The following is a 24,529-nucleotide window of genomic DNA, read 5'->3' on the forward strand; positions in this document are numbered from 1 at the left end:
AATGCAGTTCTACACTTTCTAGCCTTAGGGTCTAGTAGGACTTATTTTCCTTCTCTCTGTCCTATAAAGGAAAGAGATGGGGCTGGAATTTCCACTCTTATTTAATCACAGTCTCTCTTCAGGAAGATGCAAAATGTCCTGGTTGTATTCATGACATACAAAATTAAGCACTTCGGTTTCTGATAGTTCTCTTTTTGTATTTATTGGCAAATGTTTTGTGATATGTAAGGATTTAAACTGATAAAGGGAAGAAATGTAAAGTTACTTCAGAAAGAAGGTTATATGGAGACTTCATTTTTTTTGTTGGCTTGTTTCTATTTCAATGTTTCAGCAAAGCAAGTAGTCTCCAAATTTAAAGTATATCCTCAGCTGGCATGAGTTTTATGTACTGTTTCATTTTTCTGAGAGGCAGAGAAAAGGAATGCCAAATATTGACTGGCTTTGATGGGAAAGTGTTAAAGACTTCCGTAATAAAAAATTATTAACAGTAGTGAGACTTGTGGTCTTCTTGTAACTGAGGGGGAAAGATGTTTCCTAGAAATTTAATGCCACTATGTTAATGTAGTGGGTACAGATCTCTTTCCCGCATCCTGGACATAAAAAATTGTGATTTATAACTTAATGCTCAAATTCGAGTCTGTAAGCCTAGCTGAACAAAAACTTCTGATTTGGATAAATTTGCATGTCAGTCAGCTTTTGCGGAATTGAAGGTATGCATTGTGGTTGACCCATGTTGAAATTCAAATTAATTTGTTATGGAGTTGAGCCTAAGTTGTGTGCTGAGCACACCAAATAGGAGTAGAAGAGCAGAGTTCTGTGCACTGAAAGAATCTACCTCCTTCTTTCATGCAGAATCTGGAACCCCCAAACTACTTTCATCCTCTTGTTGTATTTAAATGATATTTGAATGTCTTATCCTACTGGGTTTATAAAATCACTTGTGTTTTGATACCTTTTTTAATGCCTTTCTGTTAGAATTTAATCCAAATAGGCAGCTGTTTGTTTGTCTGGTTTTGTCGGGTTTTTTCCCTGAGCAGTCCCTATTGGTGCAATTCTGCTATGAAATAATCTCATCCAGTTTCTCTGAAAAGCCTTTAACACAGTTTATATCACTGTGCCTGTTTCAGACCAGCTGTCGGTGCCAGAAGAGGAGAAGTCAGTGTTAATTTTGGATATTGAGTCCGTCATTACTTTTTATTGTAAATCCCGCAATGTCAAATACAGTTCCTGCCTGGGCTGGATACACCTGCTCAAACCCCTGGTGCACCTTCATTTGCCCCGCAGTGATTTGTACAACTGCTTCTACGCTATCATGAATAAATTCATTCCAAGGTAAAACTCTTCCATAGGTACTCTTTTTTTTGGCAGTAGGAGTGTTCTGTGAAAGATGTGCATGTTGGTTTTGGCTAGAGCAGCACGGTTTGTAGCCATGTGGTCAGATTCCTTCATGTGATCATAAATGTCAGTACCTGTTGGTTTGAAAGCCAGGAGATGATTGTGTTGGTTTAAGATGCCAAAAGTTAACGTGTGACTGATCTAGACTCAGTATGCCTTTTAAAGAACTGTCCTTTCATGCAATATCAAAAACATGTGTTTATGAACTAATTCACATAGCTTATGTAGAACTGGGGGTTTGTTCCCTTTCCTAGCATTTTTGGTATCTAAAATACTTCTATTCCTTCAGAAACAGTAATTCATAAGCACCAATTAAGTCTCAAAATCTCTTTAGAAGTAATTTTCTCTATGTTCTATTGAGTTGGGTCTGATTTATTTTTAAATTGCTAGATATTTTTAATGACAAATACTAAATTTGTGCTTTTCATGCTGTTATGTAGGTGCTCTCATTAAAATAAGTTCTTACATATGTTGGAGAACCACAATACTTCAACAAGGCTGGATAGTCTGTAATTAAAGACCTTAGTCTGATTGCCTGTAGAGCAGATTCCAGCCTGGCTGATGGATATGTGCCCAAAATATGAAAAGTGCATGTTTGCTGTAGTGGCAGGAAGCATTTATGATTCCTGTCACTTGACTCAGCTCGTGTCCCTTTCTGCTCTGGAACACTCTTGGGCTCCGTGAGCAGTTTGGGGATGGTGGCACTGTGGTCACATAACTCGTGTGCTTTCAGCTGTGGAAGGCTTGCAGAGTATCTGGCATTTGAGCTTCTGTGTAGGAATCTAGGTGGTGTTTCAAGGAGATGTAGACTGTTGTCCTGGTTTTTTCTCTTCAGTGGGAGAATGAGAGACATAGAAAGGCAACTTGTAGTAGATCAGTGATTCTCTGCTTCATTGGTACCATGCTTGTCTTGGTTTGGGATTTAAATCTGTTTTAGATGCTTCTGTATTATGTAATCTGTCAAGTATTGACAGTATTTCACTCTGCTGCCTTGTTAGTTTAGTGGGCGTTTCAGTGTTTGTGGGTTTTTTGTTGGTTTGATTTGGTTGGTTGGTCTTTTGACTCCTGAGGCAAGTTGACTTCATGATCAGTCCCTGTGAATTAAAAGAGCAATGTGCAGGAAATTACATAATCACAGATAGTAAACAATTGCTACTGTAAGTCTGAAAACTGCAATATTGCAGAGGAGTTTATTATTTTCATTGCTACTTTTTAGGGATTGTTTTATGAAGGGAAGACCCTTTCATCTATTTAGACTGTTGCTTCAGTACCATGAGCCTGAACTCTGCTCCTTCCTTGATACCAAGAAGATGACTCCAGATTCGTATGCACTCAACTGGGTAATAAAGTGAAAGTAGGGAAACATAATGAAAAATAAATTTCTGTTACAATTTAACTTTATGTTGCCAGTTTATCTAAGAGTAGTACAAGCAATTAGAACTGCATATATTAAAATAAATTGCATGTTTTAATACAGTGTGGACTTTTTGTCTTTAGTGTTTAGCATGAGGTATGAGGTCTTGTTAATGTCACATTTGTGTTGTACTGAGACCTTATTGAGCCTCTGATGCTTGAAACTTCTTGGAGTAAGGGAGAGTGAGAGCAGCTGACTCCTGAAAAGCAAGAACTCCTGATGGTAGTTTTGGTTGTGGGCAGCTGTATGTTGTAGATATGGATAAACATCAGTCTAACAGGTCTTGTAAAGCTGAGGTAGGAATTGTTTTAAAAACCTCCCTGCTAAGACATATATATATGTCTTTTAGAATTTAGGCACATATATTTTACAACTTTTAAAGCATTACTCATTTCCTCTTCAAAACTGCCTCAGATTGTGGGTAGTTACAACGATGCTTACCTCAATAATTTTTTATAAAATTTCTATATCAGGACTACAACAAAATTTTTGTTTCAATGGTACTTAGTATATGCAATACAAAATCATGATACTGTGCTTGCACAGGCCAAGTCTGTAATTTAATAGAGAAAGCTTTGACCCATGAACTCTTCTAAGTTCTTCTTTCATACTCATTGGCTATGTGAAATTTTTTTCAACTTCGTGTATTTTCAGTTAAAGAAGAATGAAATGAATTATTAAACTGTGAGATCTGTATTTTGGTTTTGGTTTTTATTTTGTTTGTTTTGGCTTTGTGTTTTAGTGGGTTTTTTTAAGGCTACTGCCAATTTTACTATAAAAGTCCATCTAGGAAAAATTTTCATCTTCTCAAAATCTGCCTTTTGCCAGTCTAATGAGCCTTCAAAAGAGAAATCAGGTCTTTTTTGGCCACTCAATTTCCTTTTTTAAATAGAATTTTCCTTAGTAAATATAAAATTCTTTGAAGTTGTATACTAAAATTTTGCAACCTAATCAGAAAAAGGATCTTCTCTCTGAAAGGTGGTAGTGAAGTAAGCTGGTGTGGCTGCCAGTCCTCAATGCCATGCTTCCTGTGTACAATTCTAGGAAAAAACCTTCAGTTGCATTTTATGTAATGAGATTACAGTAAAATTCCCTGTTTCATCTGTGAAAAATCTCAGTCTATATAGGTGTATCTCTAATACTTAGAAATACATAAGCAACATACAGAGACCTGCCACTGCCATTTGTTCATGGATGTTTTGTCTTCAGTTGCATTTGAGTTAGAATTGAGTGGTTCTTTTTGTCTTTTGCCATAAAACTGTACTAGGAAGTGTTGAAATATTCCATGATAGTGTTTTAAAGCAGGTACCAAGCTTGTGAAAGCTGTAGCTGTGTTGGTACAGAATTTGTGTGCATCAGCAAGTTCAGTAAGAGCCCAGTGAAGTCAGGTGGCCTGCATTTGATTTAGGTGTGGTTGTAGCCCTATCTGGCATGTATGGGAAGCAGTTCCTACCTTTTATCTGCTTTGAACCTGGTATATCAGAGAGGATGTATTTCCAAGTGGGAGCATGGGAACAGGCAAAGAGTTTCTTAAATGGTAATGAAAATTTTCTGATGCTTGCAAATGTTTAATTACTCAGTCATAAAGCATCATAATGTAATGCTAAGTAAGTGATGTTGTCAAACTAATGTGAACCATGTTCAATTAGCCCAATTCTACTGTGGAAAATAAAAATAATTATGTTTGCAGGATCCTTTCAAAGCCCTAATTGCTATGCTATTAGAGTAAATATATTCTCTTATGATTGTCTTGTTGGTGTAATTGGTATTTAGCAGTGGCTGTGAGTGAAACAGTACTCCAGCTTCATTGTGTTATCTGTGGGTGAATTTGCAAGGCTGGCAGTGTACAGCCAACTTTGCCTTCACAATAGTCATATTTATTCACAGATAATCTGTAGTCTTGTGCACTGTTTCCATAAAAATTGTTTTAGAAATTAGAACCATCCTTCAGGATGCTGTGCAGACGCAGGTTTTGTCATAAGTTTGTTGGGTTTATTTTCTTTTAGATATCTGGTATCTCTGTTAAAAATGTATTCCTGATGAGATTGTTCCTGGTAATTGCTTTTTCTCACATCATTTTCCAAATTTTTAGCTTGGAAGCCTCTTCTCATACTACTGTTCAGCTGAAGTCACTCAGGCAATATGGGATGGATACCTACAACAAGCAGATCCATTCTTTATTTATTTCTTGATGTTGATCATCCTTGTCAATGCAAAGTAAGTGTGTAGTTAATTCTTTGGGACATTCTTTGCTGACACTGTTTTAATCCAGGTTTGTTTCATTTTGGTTTTACTGACAATCTATGCCTGTGACTTTACTGTTTTCAGAGACGTTATCTTAGCACAAGAATCAGATAAAGAAGAAATGATAAGTAAGTACTTCTCTTACATAGCTGCAAGTGAAATATTTACTATATACTGTAATCCCCATTTATTACTATTTTTGGTGCTAAAGAGCTAGGTTGTTAATTTCCATCTGATTTTTCTCATTAATGAATCCCTTCACCCACTAATTCCTTTCTTACTGTTCTTTTGCTGCCCTGTCCTTGACCTTCTTTCCTTGTTCCTTTTAGTATTCCCACACCTAGTTTTATACTTCAGTTTGAAGTACTGGAAACAATCACCAAAACCTGGTCTTTCTAAGCCCAAAGCAACAGCTGTCAAATCCTTCACCTGTTGTATTTTCTGGATTGTCTTCATGCACACTTGATTTGAGCCTAATTCATTGTTTTTATAGAAAATGCATTAAATTTCAGTGGAAAATTTAAACAACTCTTGCCTTTGTATTTTTTTTTTTTACATACATAGTACAGTGTAATTTGTAATCTCTAGTAGTTCAAAATGAGAATGCTTGGAATTTTGTGGCTTTTCCATACACTGCAGAACTACACCCTTGAGTTATCCTGGACAGAGAACAGTGCTACTGATTAAGTACTCATTTTAAAGGATTCTCATGATCAGAGCTCTTTAGAAAAGTAGCTGACTTAGAGTTAGAACTGAAAGCTGAAACTGTACAGAAGTAAGAATGTGGTAAAAATAATTTGTATCCAAGGTTCAAACATCTAGTATAAGTTTTATAAGTTAATAAGGAGTAATAAGTTTTTATAAGTTAATAAGGAGTATTTCCTGTATCTTCACTTTTCATCTGGAGGGTGGATCAATATTCATGTTTAATCAGTACACTAGGTTGTTATGCCTTATTAAAAATAAGTTCTTTTATGATCTATGTTGCTTGATTTCTGTGTCTGAAATAGTGTTGCATTTATGTTGTTTGTCTGTCTCAGAAGTCTTAGAAACATCACCAGCCAATTTCAATTTAGAGGATATAGAAGATCTCTTCTCTTTGGCACAATATTACTGTAGCAAAACTCCGGCTTCTTTCAGGAAGGTAATAACAGTAATTTTGAAATTCTCTTCTTTTTGGTGAGCGTTTAAGCTCCTGCTGACAGTAACTCTGAGTATTTCATTGCAATGGTTTTTTTTTAAACAATTTTTTCATGTTGTTACTCTAGTGGAATTTACTGTTAGGATCTTTGAAAGATAAGGTTAATGAAACATATTAGAGAGAAGCTTCCTTGCAATATTCTCACTTGATGACTGATAACCTCATTTTCCAAACGAGGTTCTTGTAAAAACTGATGAGGCTAAACTTCACATTGGCACAATTGCATTGTAGTACACTGCACAGCAATGCTAGCTGTATTTACAACAACAAAGAGGAAAAAGTCTCTTACTAGAGATAAATCTGTTATCACCTACACTGTTTTTGCAGCTCTTCTTACTCATGATATCTGACTTAGTGAATGAATGAAATCAAAGTATTTGATAGCCATTGCCCTCAGCTTGTATGTACTTTCTCTGATGTATGTAGGCAGGTATGGGAGGGTTTTTTGTGGGGAAAAAACAAAACAAACAACTAAACCACAAATTCCAGAGGCACTGCATTGTGTTGGCATGGCCAAAGTGGTGAACAAGCGTGTTTGTAATGTAAGTGCAGACCTTGGCAAGAATTTCAGTTAATCAAAAGTTTCAGTACTATGTGCACAGGATACGCATGTGTGGAACTTAATATTTGTGACTTGGTGGATATAGTTTTATTTTTAACTTTCACACATAAAGACATTGCCTTCAGTTAACCTTTTTTTTCCTTGCCTTATTAGGACAACCACAGTCTTTTTGGCAGCAGCTTGCTGGGCCTCAAAGATGATGACACGGACTTGAGCCAGGCTCTCTGTCTAGCAGTTTCTGTGTCTGAGATTCTGCAAGCAAATCAGCAACAAGGAGTCAGTATACTGAATTAATCCTCCCCCTCAATTTTGTAGAAAAGGAGAAGAATCACTCACCAACCATAAATTTTAACTGCTAACAGCACAAATGATTATTTGCTATTTCAGGAAGAATATTTTTGTCTTGAAATTTTCTCCCTTGTAAGTGATCTCCTGTCTTCAGTGCATTTGTGCTGTAGAAAGGAGCATAGGGGAACTTAAGCTGACTTGAATTTGATGAGTGTGAGCTGAAGGTAGTATCTTACTAATTTGAATTCCTTTCCAAATGTAACTCCTGTAGAGGAAAATTTAAAACTCACCACTCAGTACCTTTGAGAAGAACGCTGTTAAGGAATATCTGTCTTTTGTCAATGAAAGGTTTAAATGAAAAAAATAAAATTTATTGAACCTGTTTCAGTAAAAGTTAATTGGAGGCCCGTATGCTGGGACTTCACTAGAAATATTTAAGACCCATATATGGATCATTATGTAGTTAGATTACAGTGTTTCTTATTGACTATTGCCTTCTTGTAGCAGTTTCCAGGCCCTAGTTTTGTCATGCATAGTTAGAATTTCTTCCTTGCCCAAATAAAGTTAAGCATCTGTTTATATACTGTCCAAGTTGGTGGGATATAAACCCATCCTTATGTGCTGTGCTGATTAGTAGTGGACTCTTGGATTGTCTCATACCCACTATGTTTCCTCTCAGTAGAAATTATATAATTGCATTTGGATGATCCTTTCCCATGCACAAACTCATGTATTAATATGCATCAATATGATGTATTTCCATGCACAAGCTGATACTAGAGTACTACTGAAGGTCTGGTAACTGTAGACAAAATTCAGATTATTCAAATGAAGTAAGATATCTTTTAATAGCTCTTGGTCTCTCTGAGCAGTTCCTGGTGTATTGGAATTAGTATTAGAATGTAACTGGATTCTGTCAATAATTATGCAATTTTAAAATATATAAATTTCTCTTTCAGGAAGGAGTGAGATTCTTTGTCGTGGATTGTCGTCCTGCAGAGCAATACAATGCTGGGCATTTATCAACAGCATTTCATTTAGACTCAGATTTGGTTTGTATGCTTTTTGTTTCTTTACTGATATTTGAATCCTAACTGAGGTAGAAGGGGAGAGAAATGCCGGCCTTTATATCCTTAATTTAGGCTCTAGTCTGTGGACTGCAGTGTCTAGATGTGTGATGGTAAAGTTTCAAAAATTACCTTCTCTAAAGAAGATGGTAGAACCATCATTTTACTGAGAAGTTTAGTCCTTAATGACATTAGAATTTGGGATTTCAGACTTCCTGTTATTTGGTTAGGAATGGAAACCCATACAGACTAAAGACTAAATATTGCTTGGAAGAGAAATCTTTTTAGCATCCTAACTTACAGTGAAAGGTGTAATTAATTTTTTAAAAGAGCACTTTTTTTTCTTTGCCGCTTTCTTTTTTTGCCTCAGCCAGTCTTATTACAGTCTGCTTTTACAGGGCATAGATCTTGAAAAGGATTGGGTCACTTCTTTAAAATTTTTGCTGTACAATAGGAAAGAAAAAGTGCTTAACTTTAGCACTGAGATGTGCTATGGATGAATAACTTCAATATTTTTGTACTTTCTGTTTGATTATGAATTCTTAATTGAATTGTTGTATTTTTCTCTGTCCTTTTTTCTCCCTAAAATCACTTCCTTTTCAGCAGTGTATTCATCACTTCTAGATTAGCCCTCAACTATTTTACTTTAAGCAGCCTATGGAAGCTATATGGAATGATTTATTTGGATATACACCACAAAAGACTTTTATACCTTAGTTAAGTTCAGTCCTGCATCTAATATCTTTATCTCTGTAATTAAATGTTGCATTATTCAGTATTATATGCACATATGTAAATATAATATTAAATGTAATGACATAGGAGAGAAAAGAGGCTGAAGGGTGACCTTAGTGCTTTCTGTAATTATCTGAAGGAGTTGGAGCAAGATGGGTGTCAGTCTCTTCTCCCAAGTAACGAGCAGTAGGACAAGGGGAAGTGGCTTCACCTTGCTCATGGGGAAGTTAAGGTTGAATATTAGGAAAATTTCTTCCCCAACAGGGTTGTCAGTCATTGGAACAGACTGCCCAGGGAAGGGGTTGAGTCACCATCCCTGGAGGTGTTTATTACTTGCAGATGTGGCACTTGGGGCCGTGGCTTGGCAGTGGAGAGTTGGCAGGGTGAGGTTCATGGTTGGACTCGATGACAAGGGTCTTTTCCAACCTGAATGATTCTTTGATACAGTGTGGTTTTTGACCTAGATCAAAAATCATTTAGGAAAAAACTTCTCCTGTCCTAAGTGAGCGTTCTGCTAGACTTACTTGAATGTCATTTTCAATGAAATAGAAATAAGTATTTTAAATTATTAAGTAGTACAAATAGTAGATAGTATATGAAAAAGGAATCCATGCAAACAAGTCTTAAATTAGATGTGATTTGTTCATATGTATTTAAATTGTATATTGGAATTAATGGTGGATGAATGTCATCAGGTTCATCCTTGTTTTTAAATGTTCAATGCTAGGAAAATATTATAGGGAAAAGTCTTTGTGATGAAAAGTCATTAATGGAATTTCAGTGCATTTTATATTCCCAAATAATTTATATACATATATATATAAAATATTACAAAAATTATTGTATTGAGAGACAATGGGGAAAGAAAACACTTTGGAATCCATCTCATTTATAGTTAGAGGAAGGAGTGAGATTTAAGACCTGTGTAATAAAGCAGTAGCCTTTATCTCTAGGGAAACCTCAGTTAAAATTCAGCCTTACTTACTGATGGCTAGGTTGTGTACTTGTGACATTGTCCTTCATCATTTAATCCACTGCACAGACAAGATAATGAGACTCCCTTCTGGCCCCTCCCTGCCCCCCTTCAATCCAGTTACAGGTCAAAATTCCCTTATGAGTTTAAGTACCTTCCCCACAAACACAGGTTAAAATTTTAGCTGTATTGAGAAGGTCCTTGTTTCTCCACCTCTTTCATATAGGACTCATGGTTTTGCATACATAGTAAGCCTTCATGTAGCCCAGCCTTAACTTTTTGAGAGTACAAAGAATCACAGATACCTCCTTGCACTCTCAGCGTAATTTCTTTTCCCAGTTCTTGATAAGTAAATGAGAAAAAGCTTAGTGGGGAGGCAACAAGAGGAAAACTTTACTGGCATCTAGAAATTCGAGGTAGTTTAAAGGGTTTCAAATCCCCAAAGTTTGAATGTGTGGTTCCCAAGGATGTATAAATGTGGAAACCAGTCCCACTGCTCTACCACCAAATTAACACAGCATGAAAGTTGCAAACAGTTGTTCCATTATTACTTGATGCCTTCAGAAATAAACTAACAAATGTTAGCTGTATGTCTTTCCTGGGGAGAGCAAGTGGGCTGAGGAAGTAAAGGAGCATTCACAGTGTTCATTGTGTAACATGAGGACTCAGTCAGGTTCCGTGTGTGAGACTTGCACAGTGCTGATGTTGCCTTGCTTGTGCTCAGATTGTAACCATTCTCAAAGTTTGTCTCCTTTCACAACTTGTGTTACAATATCTTGGTGTCACACAGCATTTTTTTGTTTGTTCGTTCCACAGATGCTTCAAAACCCATCAGAATTTGCACAGTCTGTAAAATCCCTGTTAGAAGCACAAAAACAATCCATTGAGTCTGGCTCCATAGCTGGTGGGGAACATCTCTGCTTCATGGGAAGTGGCAGGGAGGAGGAAGATATGTATATGAACATGGTGTTAGCACATTTCTTACAGGTACAGTTAAATTGCTATTGATTTAACAGCTGCAGTAAAGGGTGTCTGCATGTGTCATTGATGGTGAATGGTAACACATTTTCTCCTTAAAATCTGAACTGCATTTTACATTAGTTGAGTTTACAGTTTTTGGTAAACAGACTGACCCCTGTTTCATTACCATACTTGCCAATCTCATGCCACAGGTTTTTGCTCTGATCAGAATTATCTTTTCTGTTGCAGAAAAATAAGGAGTACGTAAGCATTGCCAAAGGAGGCTTTATGGGTAAGCTTATTAATAATGAACTTTGACTTGAAAAATCTTGATGTCTTAACACTGTTGGTATTTTTGAGGCTTTTGCTAAAAACCATCTAAATGAATAACAACTAGGTCTCATTTGTCAGGTTTTTGTTTTGTGTAAGTAAACACTGTGGACTTACACAGTTGTGGTTAACTCTTGGGGCTTACCCAAATTTCTGAGTGGTGAAAAATCAATGCAGGAATTAGGGAAATTCCCTCTTCCAACTTGTCATTCTTGATGTTTTAGCCACTGTGGATTGTAGATTCATATGAAGATGTAACTTCATAATTACTATTTACTGTTGTTACAATTTCTTAAATCAGGAGTTCGTGATTCTGCAGTTGATGTTGCTGGAAATAATCAGGCTCTACAACAGTGGAGATATCTGTGCTACAGTATGACAATAGAGGCATTTTTAATCAATACCTGTGGTGTTGCAAGAGTTGCCTTCAAGGTCAAAGCAGTGATTTAATTTTAATTGCTGCTGTATTCTAAATGTTTACAAAAATAATTAGTGTATCAGGTAGTTAAATAGATTATCTTAATGACTTTGTACTAGTGAAAGAAAAGCCAGGGATTATTATAGTGATTGCTGAATTTATCTATTTTATTGAATTGAAGGGAAAAAATTGTTACTGCTTAGTCTTGGGTGTATACAATATTTTCATCAACAGACTAAGTCCAGTGTAATTCTGAGTGTTTTTGATGGCCTTTTAACAGCCCTCCAACAGCACTTAGCAGATATCAATGTGGAAGGACCAGAAAACGGATATGGCCACTGGATTGCTAGTACCTCAGGCTCAAGAAATAGCATCAGCTCTGTTGATGTAAGTGAAATTTCAGTGTGTTACAGTGGGATGGGAGCCCTAGGTACTGATTTTTTTCTTCACATTCCTCATTCTGTTCTGTGAAATGCGTTATTGCAAGTCATGACTGTTTTCGCTTGTGTGTTTAATTTCAAACTGTGATCACAGCTGATATATTAATGTGTAGAATTAAGCTTTTAATTTAGATGCAATGTATCACTAATAGGACTCCTTTGTCTAGATATCCATAGCAGAGTGCTCGGTAATGTGGTTTGTCAAGCTTGCTTTATTGGATGATATTTTCCTCAGTCACATGTAATAGCTGTTATTCGATAGAACTCTAAAGAAATACACAGTTGTGTAATTAAGGTTCTACTGAGTACCAAAAAGTAAATTGCTGTTTTGTAGTCTGTTTTCTTTTTAATAAATTCATTGAGATGTAATAACATACTTTTATGTGATTAATCCTGAGAGGTGTTACTTTTACAGGGTGATTCTCCTAACGGTTCAGGTGATGGGAAAGGAGTGAAGTCCCTGGTAAATAAAATGACGGTTGCTTTGAAGACTAAATCTGTGAATGTGAAAGAGAAAGTTATCAGTTTTATTGAAAATACATCTACTCCAGTGGACAGGTGTGTCATTTATATCTCACTGTGCATTACCTGGGAGAAGTGACTTCCTGTTTCATGTGGCTGAGAGAGAAGACTGGGCAAATTAGGAAAAAGGGATCTTCCATATTCAGTTTTTTGATTTTCTGCCCGAGCCCTCCTCACAATTTTATCGTGACCCAGGGAGCATACTGTGCTCCTTGGTACTTATTGCAGGGCCAGTGTGGGTTCCTGTTGCCTTGAATGTTAATCTAGTATTTGTCATTTAACTTCACTTCTTATAATGTGTAATTTTTGTGTTCATTCTAAAAGTGAACAATGATTTCAGTTCCTCCCCATCCTGACGCTAATGAAATAATGACAGCAACATTCTGAATAAGTTTTTTTGGTTGGTTGGGTTTGGTTTGGTTTCTTTCAGTGCTGCATCTTGCCAAATTGAGTTTATTTCTTTTAAAGATCTTGCCTTTTTTCAAGTCCTTTTGTAAAGCTTTTCAAACTCAGAATCCACCCTGTTTGGTTTTTGTGTCTTCAGGTACAGCAAGGAATGAGAATGTACAAGTAGATTGCAGAACACTTTCAAATTTGGAAGTCATCATTCCAAATACTTGTTTTAACTAAATACAGGAATAGCAGCTTTCATCTGTCACAGCTTTAAATGAAACTCTTGCTGTAGTACTTTAAATTCCAGTCTTTGGATTGGTATGTTGAACACCAGGACACTGGTATTCAGGAATCTCAAGAGACCTAGCATTTGCTTGATAGCAGCATTTAAAATATCAAATGGAGAGAAGTTTTTAATAGTCTTATACCTCAGATCATTCCTTCTTGTTGTGCTGGAAAATGTTTTTCTAAATTATTATTATTACTTTTATTTCACAATTAGTGGAAAAATTCTTCAATAGCATTTGATAGTAGCTTTTACTGTGTGAAGAAATAAACCAAATGAACGTGGAGATTTAAAGTGGAAGAGAATAGATGTAGCTTAGCTATTAGGATGAAATTCTTGACAGTGAGGGTGGTGAGGCGCTGGCACAGGTTGCCCTGGCTGTGGCTGCCCCATCCCTGGCAGTGCTCGAGGCCAGGCTGGATGGAGCTTTAAGCAGAGTGCTCTGGTGTGAGGTGTCCCTGTGCAGGGCAGGGTGTGGAACATGACGGTCTTTGGGCTCCCTTCCACCCCCAGCCATGCTGTGAAATCAAGTAATGCTTACATGGAAGCCAGAGGGAGCATAGGAAATGCATCTTTTTATAGATTTTTTTTGCAAATATTTTTCTACCTTGTGTCCAGCTTTCATGAAGCCTTGGTTTTATTTACAAGCATCCTCCTTGAAGAAGATACATTGCCAATGTAGAGAATTTCAGCTATTTATCTAGGTTTTTCCTTTACATTTTTTTAATTCTTTTGTTCTGTCCTCTGCCCCAATGTACTGTAGAATACCTTTCAATATTTCCTGGCCAGACAGAGCAAGCATGGAGCGGTAAGCTTGATAATTAAGCAGTCTGACTAAAACCACCTTTCTTGTATTTAGCATGGCATCACAATGTTTGTAAGCATTGGTTACACTGACAAGATTGCTTGAGTATTTTGGTATTAATTTAATTTTTTGAATTATATTTAAACTATTGCTTTTTACAAGCACTGGTCAAGAGACTAAAGGAAGAAAAAGAATGTATTGGCAGTGCTTTCTTCTCATAGTTTCTGCTTTGTTATTTCTGTTGTCTCCTTACTATTGCTTTTTATGAATTTTTTTTAATCTGTCATTTTCTATATACATTTTATTAATAACCTGTACTAGTAGAAGACATCAGAAGCAATTGCTGAACAAATTACGGCTTAAGGTTTTAACAAGAGAGACTATAAATATGAAAAGTAAACTTCTCATAAAAAATTATCAGTACTTAGATATGACAGGGAACCCATATGGAAATTCTGTCTGGAAGTCTCAAATCTTTATGCTTCTTATCACACAGTGATAGAACACACTGAAAGAAACAGACATGCTCATTACTGGGAAAAGAAATATTATAAGTAAATATGCTTTGCAATTTACCTCATCTTGTTCACATAACTACTGCATTTCATGCAAATGTGGAGGCCCTTCACATTTGCCTCACATACAGTGTCTTATAATTATTTCAGAAATAAAAAACTGTAAATTGAGTTTTTATAAAATTCCTTGTGATAATTGAAGAGCAGCTCATGCATAATCTCTTTGGAACTTTGGCTATACTTTGAGCTCTGTAGCTTTTGACTGTCTTACACTGCAATGTATGAAGATTAATGCTGGATGAATTATTGAAAATTCTAAAAGTGGGTTTTCAAGGATTTTTGACTAATTTTTCGTTCAAGTAGTTCACACATAATTTGAGCTGGGAATCACCCAAAAGCATCACAGAAAGGTGTTGTTTGTGTGAGCAAAATCACTATTAGTGCTAACCAGTATTCTGTAAAAGAACAATGGGAATGGCCCAGTAGCACACAGTACGTTTTGTTAATTTAGAAATACTAAAGATCATGGGGATTGTACTCCACATTTTGTTGATCTGTTCCTAAAATATAGTAAGATGTTAAAATACCACATTAAGTATATAGTAACTTTTTGATAACTCAGAGATGCGTGAATCTGTATTTGTAACCAAGAAGTCTTGATATATTGAGGTTTTACTTTGGTTATTTTGCTTATTCCTTTCATTCCTATTGCGCATCTTCTTTCATTGGGTAGGTGCAATAATAAATTAGCTCACACTGTATATCCCTAGAGTATTTTCTTAAAATTACGGTTCTTAAAAACCTAGAATGGCATTTTTTCTGTATCCATTCAATTAGGTCTACTTTGTGTTTATCACAAGGATGTTCCCTTTGGCAGGTTTGCCACCAAAGGACATTGCATTCAATTTGTAACCATGTAATGATGGCCTTCCATGTAAACGGGTTAAAAGGAATCAATTTCTAGATTCAGATGTTACCAGGCTTTTATAAAGTAGCTTTTTACTCTCTTATTACTCTCTGGTCCTGACTAACTTCACTTGATAACATCAGTGAGATCTGCTCTTAGATCGTGGGTATAATTCAATTTGACATTGATTAAATGTGCTGCTTCTTACTCAATTGGTTATGCATTACTAAAACATATTTACAGAAGCCTCCATATGGAAGCACTGCCCTCTTGAATTGTCAGTGTCATTGATGCTTATTGTTTTTAACACTAATGAGCATGTTATTGTATGTTTATTTTTGTGCCATTGTAGACCACATTTCTGTTTGGTTGGTTTTTTTAGCTTTTCCTTATTTTGTTTATATTAGTAAATTTTACCCATAGAAAATGTTTTCTTTTCTAACTTTCAATTCTACCTTCAGATATCCATAAGTAGTAACATTAATTTACCTGTTACTAAACCTGTTCCCTGTCCAGCTTGGTTCTACAGTAGCATTTAAACTGGAGTTGTGCATGTACTTAAAACAGGGACCAAGGCCTAGAGTTGGTAGGAAACATAAACAGTGTGGGGAAGGAGGTTATTGAACTAGAGGAAAGGGAAAGGCAAGGTTTTTGGTCTTGTTTTGAGTTCTTTAAAACTGCTAAGCGTTCTCACTTCTAAAGGCTAAAATTATGAACTGTTTGGGTTTTTCACAAATTGCCTGTATTGTTGCTTTCTGAACTTACGGGTTTTTTCTCATATTTTGTCATATTTTTCAAGGGGCAAGAACTTTTAATTCAGCTGTGACCATGTAATCACAACATTCTTCACATTAAGACTCAGTTGTTGTGTTTGTGTCATTTGATATGATCTGTAGAAACAATTTGAATGTGATTTTTGACATCAATATCACAATGGTGCTGGGATTGTAGCAGTAGGAATTGTTTGAGCAAATATTTCAAGATTTGACTCAAGCTGGGAGAAATAACCAGGAAGTCAGGGCTTAGACTACAGTGGATGGTTTGTAATAACCCCACTGTGTAATTCTTAAGGCATTTTGTTATCTTTTGAGGAATTAACTAGAAAAATCTAACTGCCAGACATGCCCTGACTGTCCAGATATGTTTTAGTTTCGTGCTAGAAACTTAGCATGTTGTCAGTTTTCAGGTCTCTAATGTATGCTGCCATTTGAGAAGCTGAGCAGAAGTTGGGGGGTGTTTAAAACAAAACAGCATTTCTTTTTACTTTCTTTATTCCAACAGTCAGCCTCACAAAGCAACTGAGCTGTGTGCTTTCACTAACCAAGTTGCTCGATGGGTCACTCCCGCTTTCCTTGCAGGCAGCTTCATGACAGTCTCTTGTCCTTGTGTGTCACACAGCTGTGTTTACATTTTGCTAGTATGTCACTGTGGAGCTCAGCCCATCAGTTTGAAAGTTACTGTTCTTCTCCTGTCCCCTGCCCTCTCCCAACAGACACGTCAGCAGCAGTGACAGAGTGGGAAAACCCTACCGTGGTGTGAAGCCAGTATTCAGCATCGGAGATGAGGAAGAATATGATACTGGTACAGTAGATTTTCCTCTTACTTAGATTATCTTATTTAGACAAAATTATTAAGTTGGACAAAATCAAAGAGTGTCTCTTAACTCTTTGTCTTGCAGTATGATACTTGTCTATTATTGTTGTTCATGTGTGTTATGGTGATGCCTAGGACCAGCCCTCTTCAAATACATAGTAGCAGATTAAATAAAAAATAATTTGTGATAGGCACCAAACAGCCAACAGGAAGAAATTGAAATAAGCAGATATAGTGGATCTTTTGTCTCACTCGTTATTTCTGTGGTAAAGATCTTTTTCTACACTGATCTTGTACATGGAAACTGGCAATTGTGCCTTTATTACTCACAACAGTAAGCAAAATGTAAAAAACCTAGTTTGGCTGATGTATCTCAGGTTAAATGTCTAGTGTTGTCAGTTAGTGTAATGATCTGAATTTCTGAAATATAGTTGGAGCTAGACTTCAAATGGCTGATGTGTGCACACCTCTCCAGTGTTTCAGACTCTGCTCTTCAGCACTGAATCTATTACTAATGAATTCATCTCTTGATATGCATGCAGATTGCTGTAGAAAAAAAGTGCAATTTTTACTGAATTTTTTTTTCTGTAGTTGAAATTCTACAGGCAAAACTGGAGTACCACACATTTCAAAAAGGTTTGTTTGGAGGGTTTTTGAGAGCAGTTCTAACATTGGAATGGTGCAGCCCTACTGCTGCCCTGGTTTTGCTCTGGTAGTTTTAGCCCACTCCCAGTCATCATCTCACAAATAACTCTTCTGTGCCAAAAGGCATATTTGGCTTCTGTGGGAGAAACAAGTAACTAGTCTGAGAATCTTTGACGTGCAAAAGAAACAATTCAGGAAGATAAATGAGAGTCACAGACTTAAATAACATGGATGACAAACACTTGAACATTATTTGCAATAAAAATTTTGAAGGAACAAAGTGAAATTATCAGGTGGAAGCTTTAATGCTAACAAGATTTTTCTCCAAATGCCATGTAATTAGTTGCACAGTTCTTTGAGCATCCATAATAGTGTCTGGCAAAGTCTGTGTAGTTTCAGAAAAGCAGATTGTCTAGAACACGTTTTCAGTAATGGTTGTTTGTGGAGTTGTATTTAATACTTGCTTTTAAAAGCACTATTACACTTGGTAAGTAAGCAGAATCAGAGCAATTTGAGTAAGCAAAGCCAACTTTGAAATATATATGAAATGAAATATATATAATTTTGATACAGAAGAATGAAAGAAGTGAATCTGTTTGTGTATAATTGGTTTTGTGAAGTTGTAGTGTTTGGTTTTTTTCTGTAGTAAGTAATTGCAGTCAGCTGTAATTACTGCAGCCTGCTCTAGGTATATCTGCCTGAGCAGGGGGGTTGGGCCAGGTGACCTCCAGAGATCCCTTCTGTCCTCAGCCATTCTGTGACATGAGGGTGGATTATTGTTCCATTTGCTTCAATTCCATAATGTATTTTTCAGTGAAAATGCTTTCCAAAGTGTGTTTCAAATTCTGAATTGCATAGAAGTAAATAGTTTAACAAGTGCAGGGAACTGACTTTGAAAAAGGCTCTTTAAAGAGCTGTCCTGAGTTATTTCTGGGAGTAATTTGTATGGAGTTAATACAGTTGATTTTATTAGATAACTAGATTGCCTAAATTCTTCTAATGTAGCACCAAAATTACTATGTAAACATAATCACCATCTTTAGACATCAAAACAGTATTTGGCAACTAAGTAATAATACATGCAGGAGTTTTGAGTGTTTCACAGAGGTCTTTGCTGAAAATATGGGGTTGGAATATGTTCTCAAATGTCCTGAAAAATGAATGTGAAGCCAAAGACAAGAATTTTTGCTAATGATCCAAGGTTATTTGAGATAGCAAGGACAGACTGAGTCTTTTGCTAATCTGATGACTAGGTAATAAAATGGTACATGAAATTCAGTATGAATTTAATGCAAGAAAGTCATTTAAAAAAAATCCAACCACTTCTGCTTTCAGATCTGGTTGGGGTAGATGTTTTTGGCTTACTTATAATAAGTAAGCAGTCCTTAGGTGTCAGAAAAGCAAATCAAATGCTCAGAAATCCATGATTCACCCACACATTAAATATCGTGTGTTTTCTGCCCGTGATGTGAGAAACAATGTTTGAACAGGAGAAGGTTCAGAGAGGAGTAAGAAGGGTGAGGAACGATGTGATATTACTTTCACAAGAGGCACAGCTGAATGTTAGAAGTTTTGTTATGTGAAAGAGGCATTTTTAGGGAGGAAAAGTGATCCACAAAAATAATGTCTGGCCATGAAAGGGATCAACAGGTGTTCATTTCTCCTTGTAAAAGAAACTAGAAGCCACAAGAAGAGACTCTCCTGGACTGTAGTTGGCTTGGTTTTGGTACTCCTTGCCAAAAGATATTGGTGCTTTAAATGCAAAGGGTTTATATGGCTTCAAGGAAAGTCTGGACAAGTCCATATGAAAGAAATCCATGAAACTTTATTGAATGGAGAAATCAGATCAGCCTAAGATATCCCCTGACCTAAAAGCACTTGTTTGTTGAGAGAAAATTAAGAGAGAAATACCAGATATGCCTTTTTCTTTCTTCCCTCTCAATAATTCTGTATGGTTAGGTCCACTTGCTTTGAACTAGTGTAGCTACAGGGGGTTCAAGTGAATCAAAAAGTTGGCTGATGGGTGTGAAAATACTTCTTTTTTTTTTTTTTTAACATTTTTACCTCCTTCTTTCAAAACAGATGAAATTGATAGCTCCTCAATGTCGGACGATGATCGAAAAGAGGTCGTCAACATCCAAACGTGGATTAATAAACCTGATGTGAAGTACAACTTTCCATGTAATGAAGTAAAAGAAAATGGACATATGTTTCCCAGGTACTAAAATTAATCCTAAGTTCAATGAAAACATCCATCTTGATATACATTCAAAAAAATGTTTTGGTCACTTAATTTATCCTTTATGTTAAACTAGGAAATTAAAGTATGAAACAACCTAGAACAAAGTATTACTGTATTTGCATTCTTGTATTTGCAGTGTTATAGAATAGTAATTGTGCATAAAACCTGGTGTAAAGTTTTGCTTTGAAGAACAAGATAGTAAGAAAAATTGAAGGGGAGAGAGGAGCTGGAGGTACTTTCCATGCTCTGTGCACAAGTAATGCTGGGGGTGATACCATCCTTGTTTTCAGAAATGGCCATGCTATAGTCCTCAAGGAAAATCTCAAGTATTTTATAGAGATTTCTTAATTAGGTAATATGAAAGTATTAAAACTGTTTTTTAGATTTAGTAGCTGTATTATATAGCTCTCTCCATGTAGTTTAACTTTCTAAATAGCTGATATTTAATTTGTTAACAAAAGTAACTTGTGTTTTTCTTTTCCTTCAAGTCATCTCCTAGTAACAGCAACTCACATGTACTGTTTGAGGGAGATTCCATCACGAAAGGGACTGGCTTACATACAGTCTCGACAGGCACTCAACTCTGTAGTCAAAATCACATCCAAGAAGAAACACCCAGAACTGATCACCTTTAAGTATGGAAATAGCAATACTTCAGGCATAGAAGTCCTGGCAGTTGAAAGGTAAGCAGAGGTAATGATATCCAGGATACTGTACACTGGAGATCAGGGGTGTGCTGTAATTCCCAGAATTGAGTTCAAAATAATAGGTTTTATTTAGGAATACATAATTCAGATATGACCTAGGAAAAAAGATTTGCCAGCAAAATGATAAGTGCTAGTGAGGCCCAGAAGAAAGGAACTGCAACTACTGCAGCTACAGTTGTTGGGGATGGGATGTGTGTGTGTGTTTTCTTTTTGTAATAGGTCTTAAATAAAAATAAAGTGGACAGTTCTCTGCAGCAAAAATATGGATTTGGGAAGAGTGGGATTTAAGAGTATGGTCATTCTTCTGTGGAATTGGTTTTTTTTTTGACCTCTGACTTTCATTCTCTGCACATTGTGCAAGGAGTCCAGAGGCCTGAACTCAAAACCATGATTCCCTGAAACCTGATTCCTGGAAGTTACATGTTGCAGTGCTCTGTATTTGCATGCTTAAGAGGGGCAAGGGGTCAGATGGAGCAGTGTCTCAGGCTTTTTCCCACTGGTGTATCCTGCCCTTTCTTGGCACTGTTCTAAGAAGGTTGCTGATCCCAGCTGGGGTTTTCTCATCCTCCTCCTTGGAGCGAACTGTGTGCAGTGGGTGCTCTGTTTTCACAAGAGAGGGGAGATGAGTTTCCTACCTAACTGGGAATGTTCTGTGCCTGTTGGCTGCTTAGGTTTGTAGTGGATCAACAAAGAGAAATTAAAGTTTTGCAGAAAATCTTTACTGCTTGTTGAATTACTTCATCACCTCACTGTGGACCGCAGCAGATTGATCTAGAGCTATCTGTAGGAATTAAAAGAACAAAAACCACAAAATAACAAAATACCACAAACCATAAACCAAGCAAGGACTGCTGTGCTTCAGTCAGACAGTGCTGTTTGTAGAGATCTTGAATCCCATTGTCAATTCTTCTTTCCAAGATGGCCAGTGAAGTACTCCTCAACAGTTCTAAGTTCACAGAGAGAAAGTTTCATAGCATCATATAATCAGGAATTAAACATTATTTTCTTAGTATTTTTCCATTTTAATATATTCCCCTCTTCACTTCCTCCTAGAGAGAGGAAGAATGAAAAGAATTATGGAATTTATACTCAAAAATTTTATAGTGAATTAATGATGGCTTTTTCTATTTTTTTGAAGGTATTTGATTCCAAATGCAGGTGATGCTACCAAAGCCATAAAACAACAGATCATGAAAGTATTGGATGCCTTGGAGAGTTAATAACTAAAGACTTTGTAGAGACCAGTTTATAAAGAAGAAGCAGCCAAGATACTGTATGTGGACTCAAGCTGACTGTTTCCCAGCTGAATACTAACTTAAGAGTTTTCGGTTTGCTGGTGGGAGTGCCTGAGTAGCAGGCTTAAGATAGGGTAAATTATTATCCATTTCTGAACAGGATTTTTGTTTAGTATTTTTTAATTATAATTTTTTGTTTGTTTGTTTTGGAGAAGTGTTTATTATAAAGGTCAGTTTGTTTCATGTTAATGCAGCCTTAATGGGAGCGATCTGTATCTTTGCAAGAGCAGATGCAGCTGGGTTCACGTTAAGTGTGTTCAAGCAGTGAAGGACTGTGAGATACAGAGAAGCAGTTGAAAACACATTGGTTTTTAAACTATTATCCCTTGCAAATAAAATGTCTCCATTGCCTACAGTCTAGAAATTTGATTTTGCCTACCAGGTAGTATCAGAGGCTAATTAAAAAATTTAGGGTTTTGAGCACAGCAGATACAAATCTTAAAAACATTCTTTTCACATTAAAAACGGTTAAGCCCAGTTTGGGCTGCAGATAAATGGAAAAAATACAAGCAATTTGTAAAATTAAGGGTTTTTTAAAGTCTTACCAGCTACTAGGCTAAATAACTGGAATTCGTGGTGAGGATTATTTTTAAATACTGAAATTAACTGTAGTTTTTTCTACAGGGTTGTGATTTTTTAAAATTATGCAGAATTTTACATTTCATAGGTTGAGGGTGTTTCCCTTGTAAAGATGAGTGTGTGCATTGAAATGCATGTTTCATGATAGAATATGACAGTTGAAAACAAGTTGCCTTGCTCCTCAGAAACAAAATGTCTAAGAAACATAGATGTTTAAAACCCTTCAGTTCAGCACAAAAGTGAGTACACACTGACCAAAGGTGTGTTCAGCAAGAAGATGAATGCACACAAAACCAGGGAAGAAATTCCAGTGCTAAATGTAAATGTAAATACCTGTGATAAATGTATTCTTAACCAGTTGCCTTCATTGATCCAAGCATTTATTTCTATTATTTTGAGTAAGAACTTCTATATTAGTAAATATTTGGGAGATGGCAACTGTATGATTGTTCATCATAAGCTTTCCATTTGTTCAAGAATGGTTCTGTTGTTCAAAACTCAGTACAGGAATGTTCTCATGGACAAGGCAGAGCATCTTTGTAGACTGATGGGAAATCACCAAAAACTGTGAAATAAAGATAATGGGGATTAGCTTTGCTGCATGAAATCTTCTGAGTACTTGAATCAAAGTCTATGATTTGGTACTTCATCAGAAGGTAAAATAAGTTAAACTGACCTTTATAAAAAACATTTATTCTAAGTTATTTTACTAGGAATCAAGCTAGGGCACCTTAATTCTGGAACTAATAACTTTTTTTTTTTCTTACTATCTGAGTAAACATCAATAGAACTTGAACTGTTGAAAATATTTGCATGAAATTGCACCTGGGCCAATGCTCATGTATTTATAGTTTTGCCCAGCAGCTGTTGTATTACATTTTCCTCTTCCTAATCCCTTCTGAAAATATCCTCAAGAGTCTCTGACTCTGTGCCTACTTCAGCAACAAGACTTTTTCATGTAAAGATGTTTGTGCTACTGTTTATAAACTACAGTTGTAAATAAACCAGTACAATTTGAACATAACTTGTTCTGTCAGAAGGCATTTAGTTGCATACTGTGTAAATTCTCTGAATCAATTAAAAGTTTTTCCTAAAGGTGTTTTGTAAATGGAAGTGAATTTGATCTTTGGAGTGGAAGAAGCTGATTATGGATCATAGGGAGCTACCACCAGTGACCTCTTAGCGTAAGTATTTCAGAATATAAGTTCATTTCATGAAGGACTTCTGGGTGAGCATTCACAGAAAGGTCAGAGTAAATTAACAAATAATCAAGTTATAGAAAAGGTTTCTGCAATAAATTCCAGACTTCTCAGCATCATATTTTTATTATGAAAGTGTTGACAGAATGATACAACATATTTCTCCTAGTCAGGAGGGGGAAAAGTGAATGACAGTCATTTAACAGGTGTGTTTGAGTATTAAATGTGGAACGTGGCTAATGTGTGTGCTTCACTATGAGGATAGCAAATACAGCAGGCCTTGGAGATCTACAGCAAGCAAAGCAACAGGAAGTCAGTTCTTAAAGCCCTTCTCTGTAGAAAATATAATGCAAGCCACTTCAAGGCTAATTATTTGTAAATTTTAAGGCAATGTACAAGTTATCAACAGACCTCTCATCTTAAAAAGCTCAGCCCAAACTATGAATAATTTCAAGTTCTGGTGTGTCTCTACCTACAGTCTAAGGGCCATTTTTGCCTTAGTGTACATACCCATAGTTACTATTTTTGTTATAAAACTTGTATTACTAAGCAGAAATTCCAATTATAGTGCTGCAGTGACATTTTTTGAAAAGGAAAATCAAAAAGGTTGGTATGGTACTTCCTGTCCATTTTAGCTTCAAGGATTTTTTAAAAATTATTTGCTAGAGATGTGTTGGCTCTTGTTTTATTCTGCATGCACCCCTGTCTATATTGTTGAATATAAGGTGACAGTTGTTATGATGCAGGAGTGATAGAAATGAGATCTGGAGTAGGGAAAAGTCTTGGAGTAAACTTCCCTGCCAAATGAAAGCTC

General features: G+C 36.2%; 1 protein-coding gene across 2 annotated transcripts in view; it reads left to right on the top strand.

Moving 5' to 3' along the window:
- The window catches only part of LOC134561954 (TBC1 domain family member 23), a 31,875-nt gene extending 8,264 nt beyond the window's left edge, over positions 1-23,611 (top strand). The window contains exons 4-19 of one of the 2 annotated variants that reach the window (XM_063419343.1): positions 1,128-1,332; positions 2,612-2,735; positions 4,902-5,026; positions 5,138-5,181; positions 6,094-6,197; positions 6,970-7,092; positions 8,064-8,156; positions 10,696-10,866; positions 11,089-11,131; positions 11,868-11,974; positions 12,443-12,585; positions 13,992-14,036; positions 16,948-17,036; positions 19,776-19,911; positions 20,424-20,618; positions 21,781-23,611. In XM_063419343.1, coding sequence (XP_063275413.1) covers positions 1,128-1,332; positions 2,612-2,735; positions 4,902-5,026; positions 5,138-5,181; positions 6,094-6,197; positions 6,970-7,092; positions 8,064-8,156; positions 10,696-10,866; positions 11,089-11,131; positions 11,868-11,974; positions 12,443-12,585; positions 13,992-14,036; positions 16,948-17,036; positions 19,776-19,911; positions 20,424-20,618; positions 21,781-21,862 — 1,829 coding nt within the window. In that variant the 3' untranslated portion in view covers positions 21,863-23,611. The remainder of the gene's footprint in view (positions 1-1,127; positions 1,333-2,611; positions 2,736-4,901; positions 5,027-5,137; positions 5,182-6,093; positions 6,198-6,969; positions 7,093-8,063; positions 8,157-10,695; positions 10,867-11,088; positions 11,132-11,867; positions 11,975-12,442; positions 12,586-13,991; positions 14,037-16,947; positions 17,037-19,775; positions 19,912-20,423; positions 20,619-21,780) is intronic. The other variant, XM_063419344.1, reaches the window with a different exon arrangement.
- Positions 23,612-24,529: the final 918 nt, after the last annotated feature.

The sequence above is a fragment of the Prinia subflava genome, chromosome 25, assembly GCF_021018805.1.
Source record: "Prinia subflava isolate CZ2003 ecotype Zambia chromosome 25, Cam_Psub_1.2, whole genome shotgun sequence".
Taxonomy (NCBI): domain Eukaryota; kingdom Metazoa; phylum Chordata; class Aves; order Passeriformes; family Cisticolidae; genus Prinia; species Prinia subflava.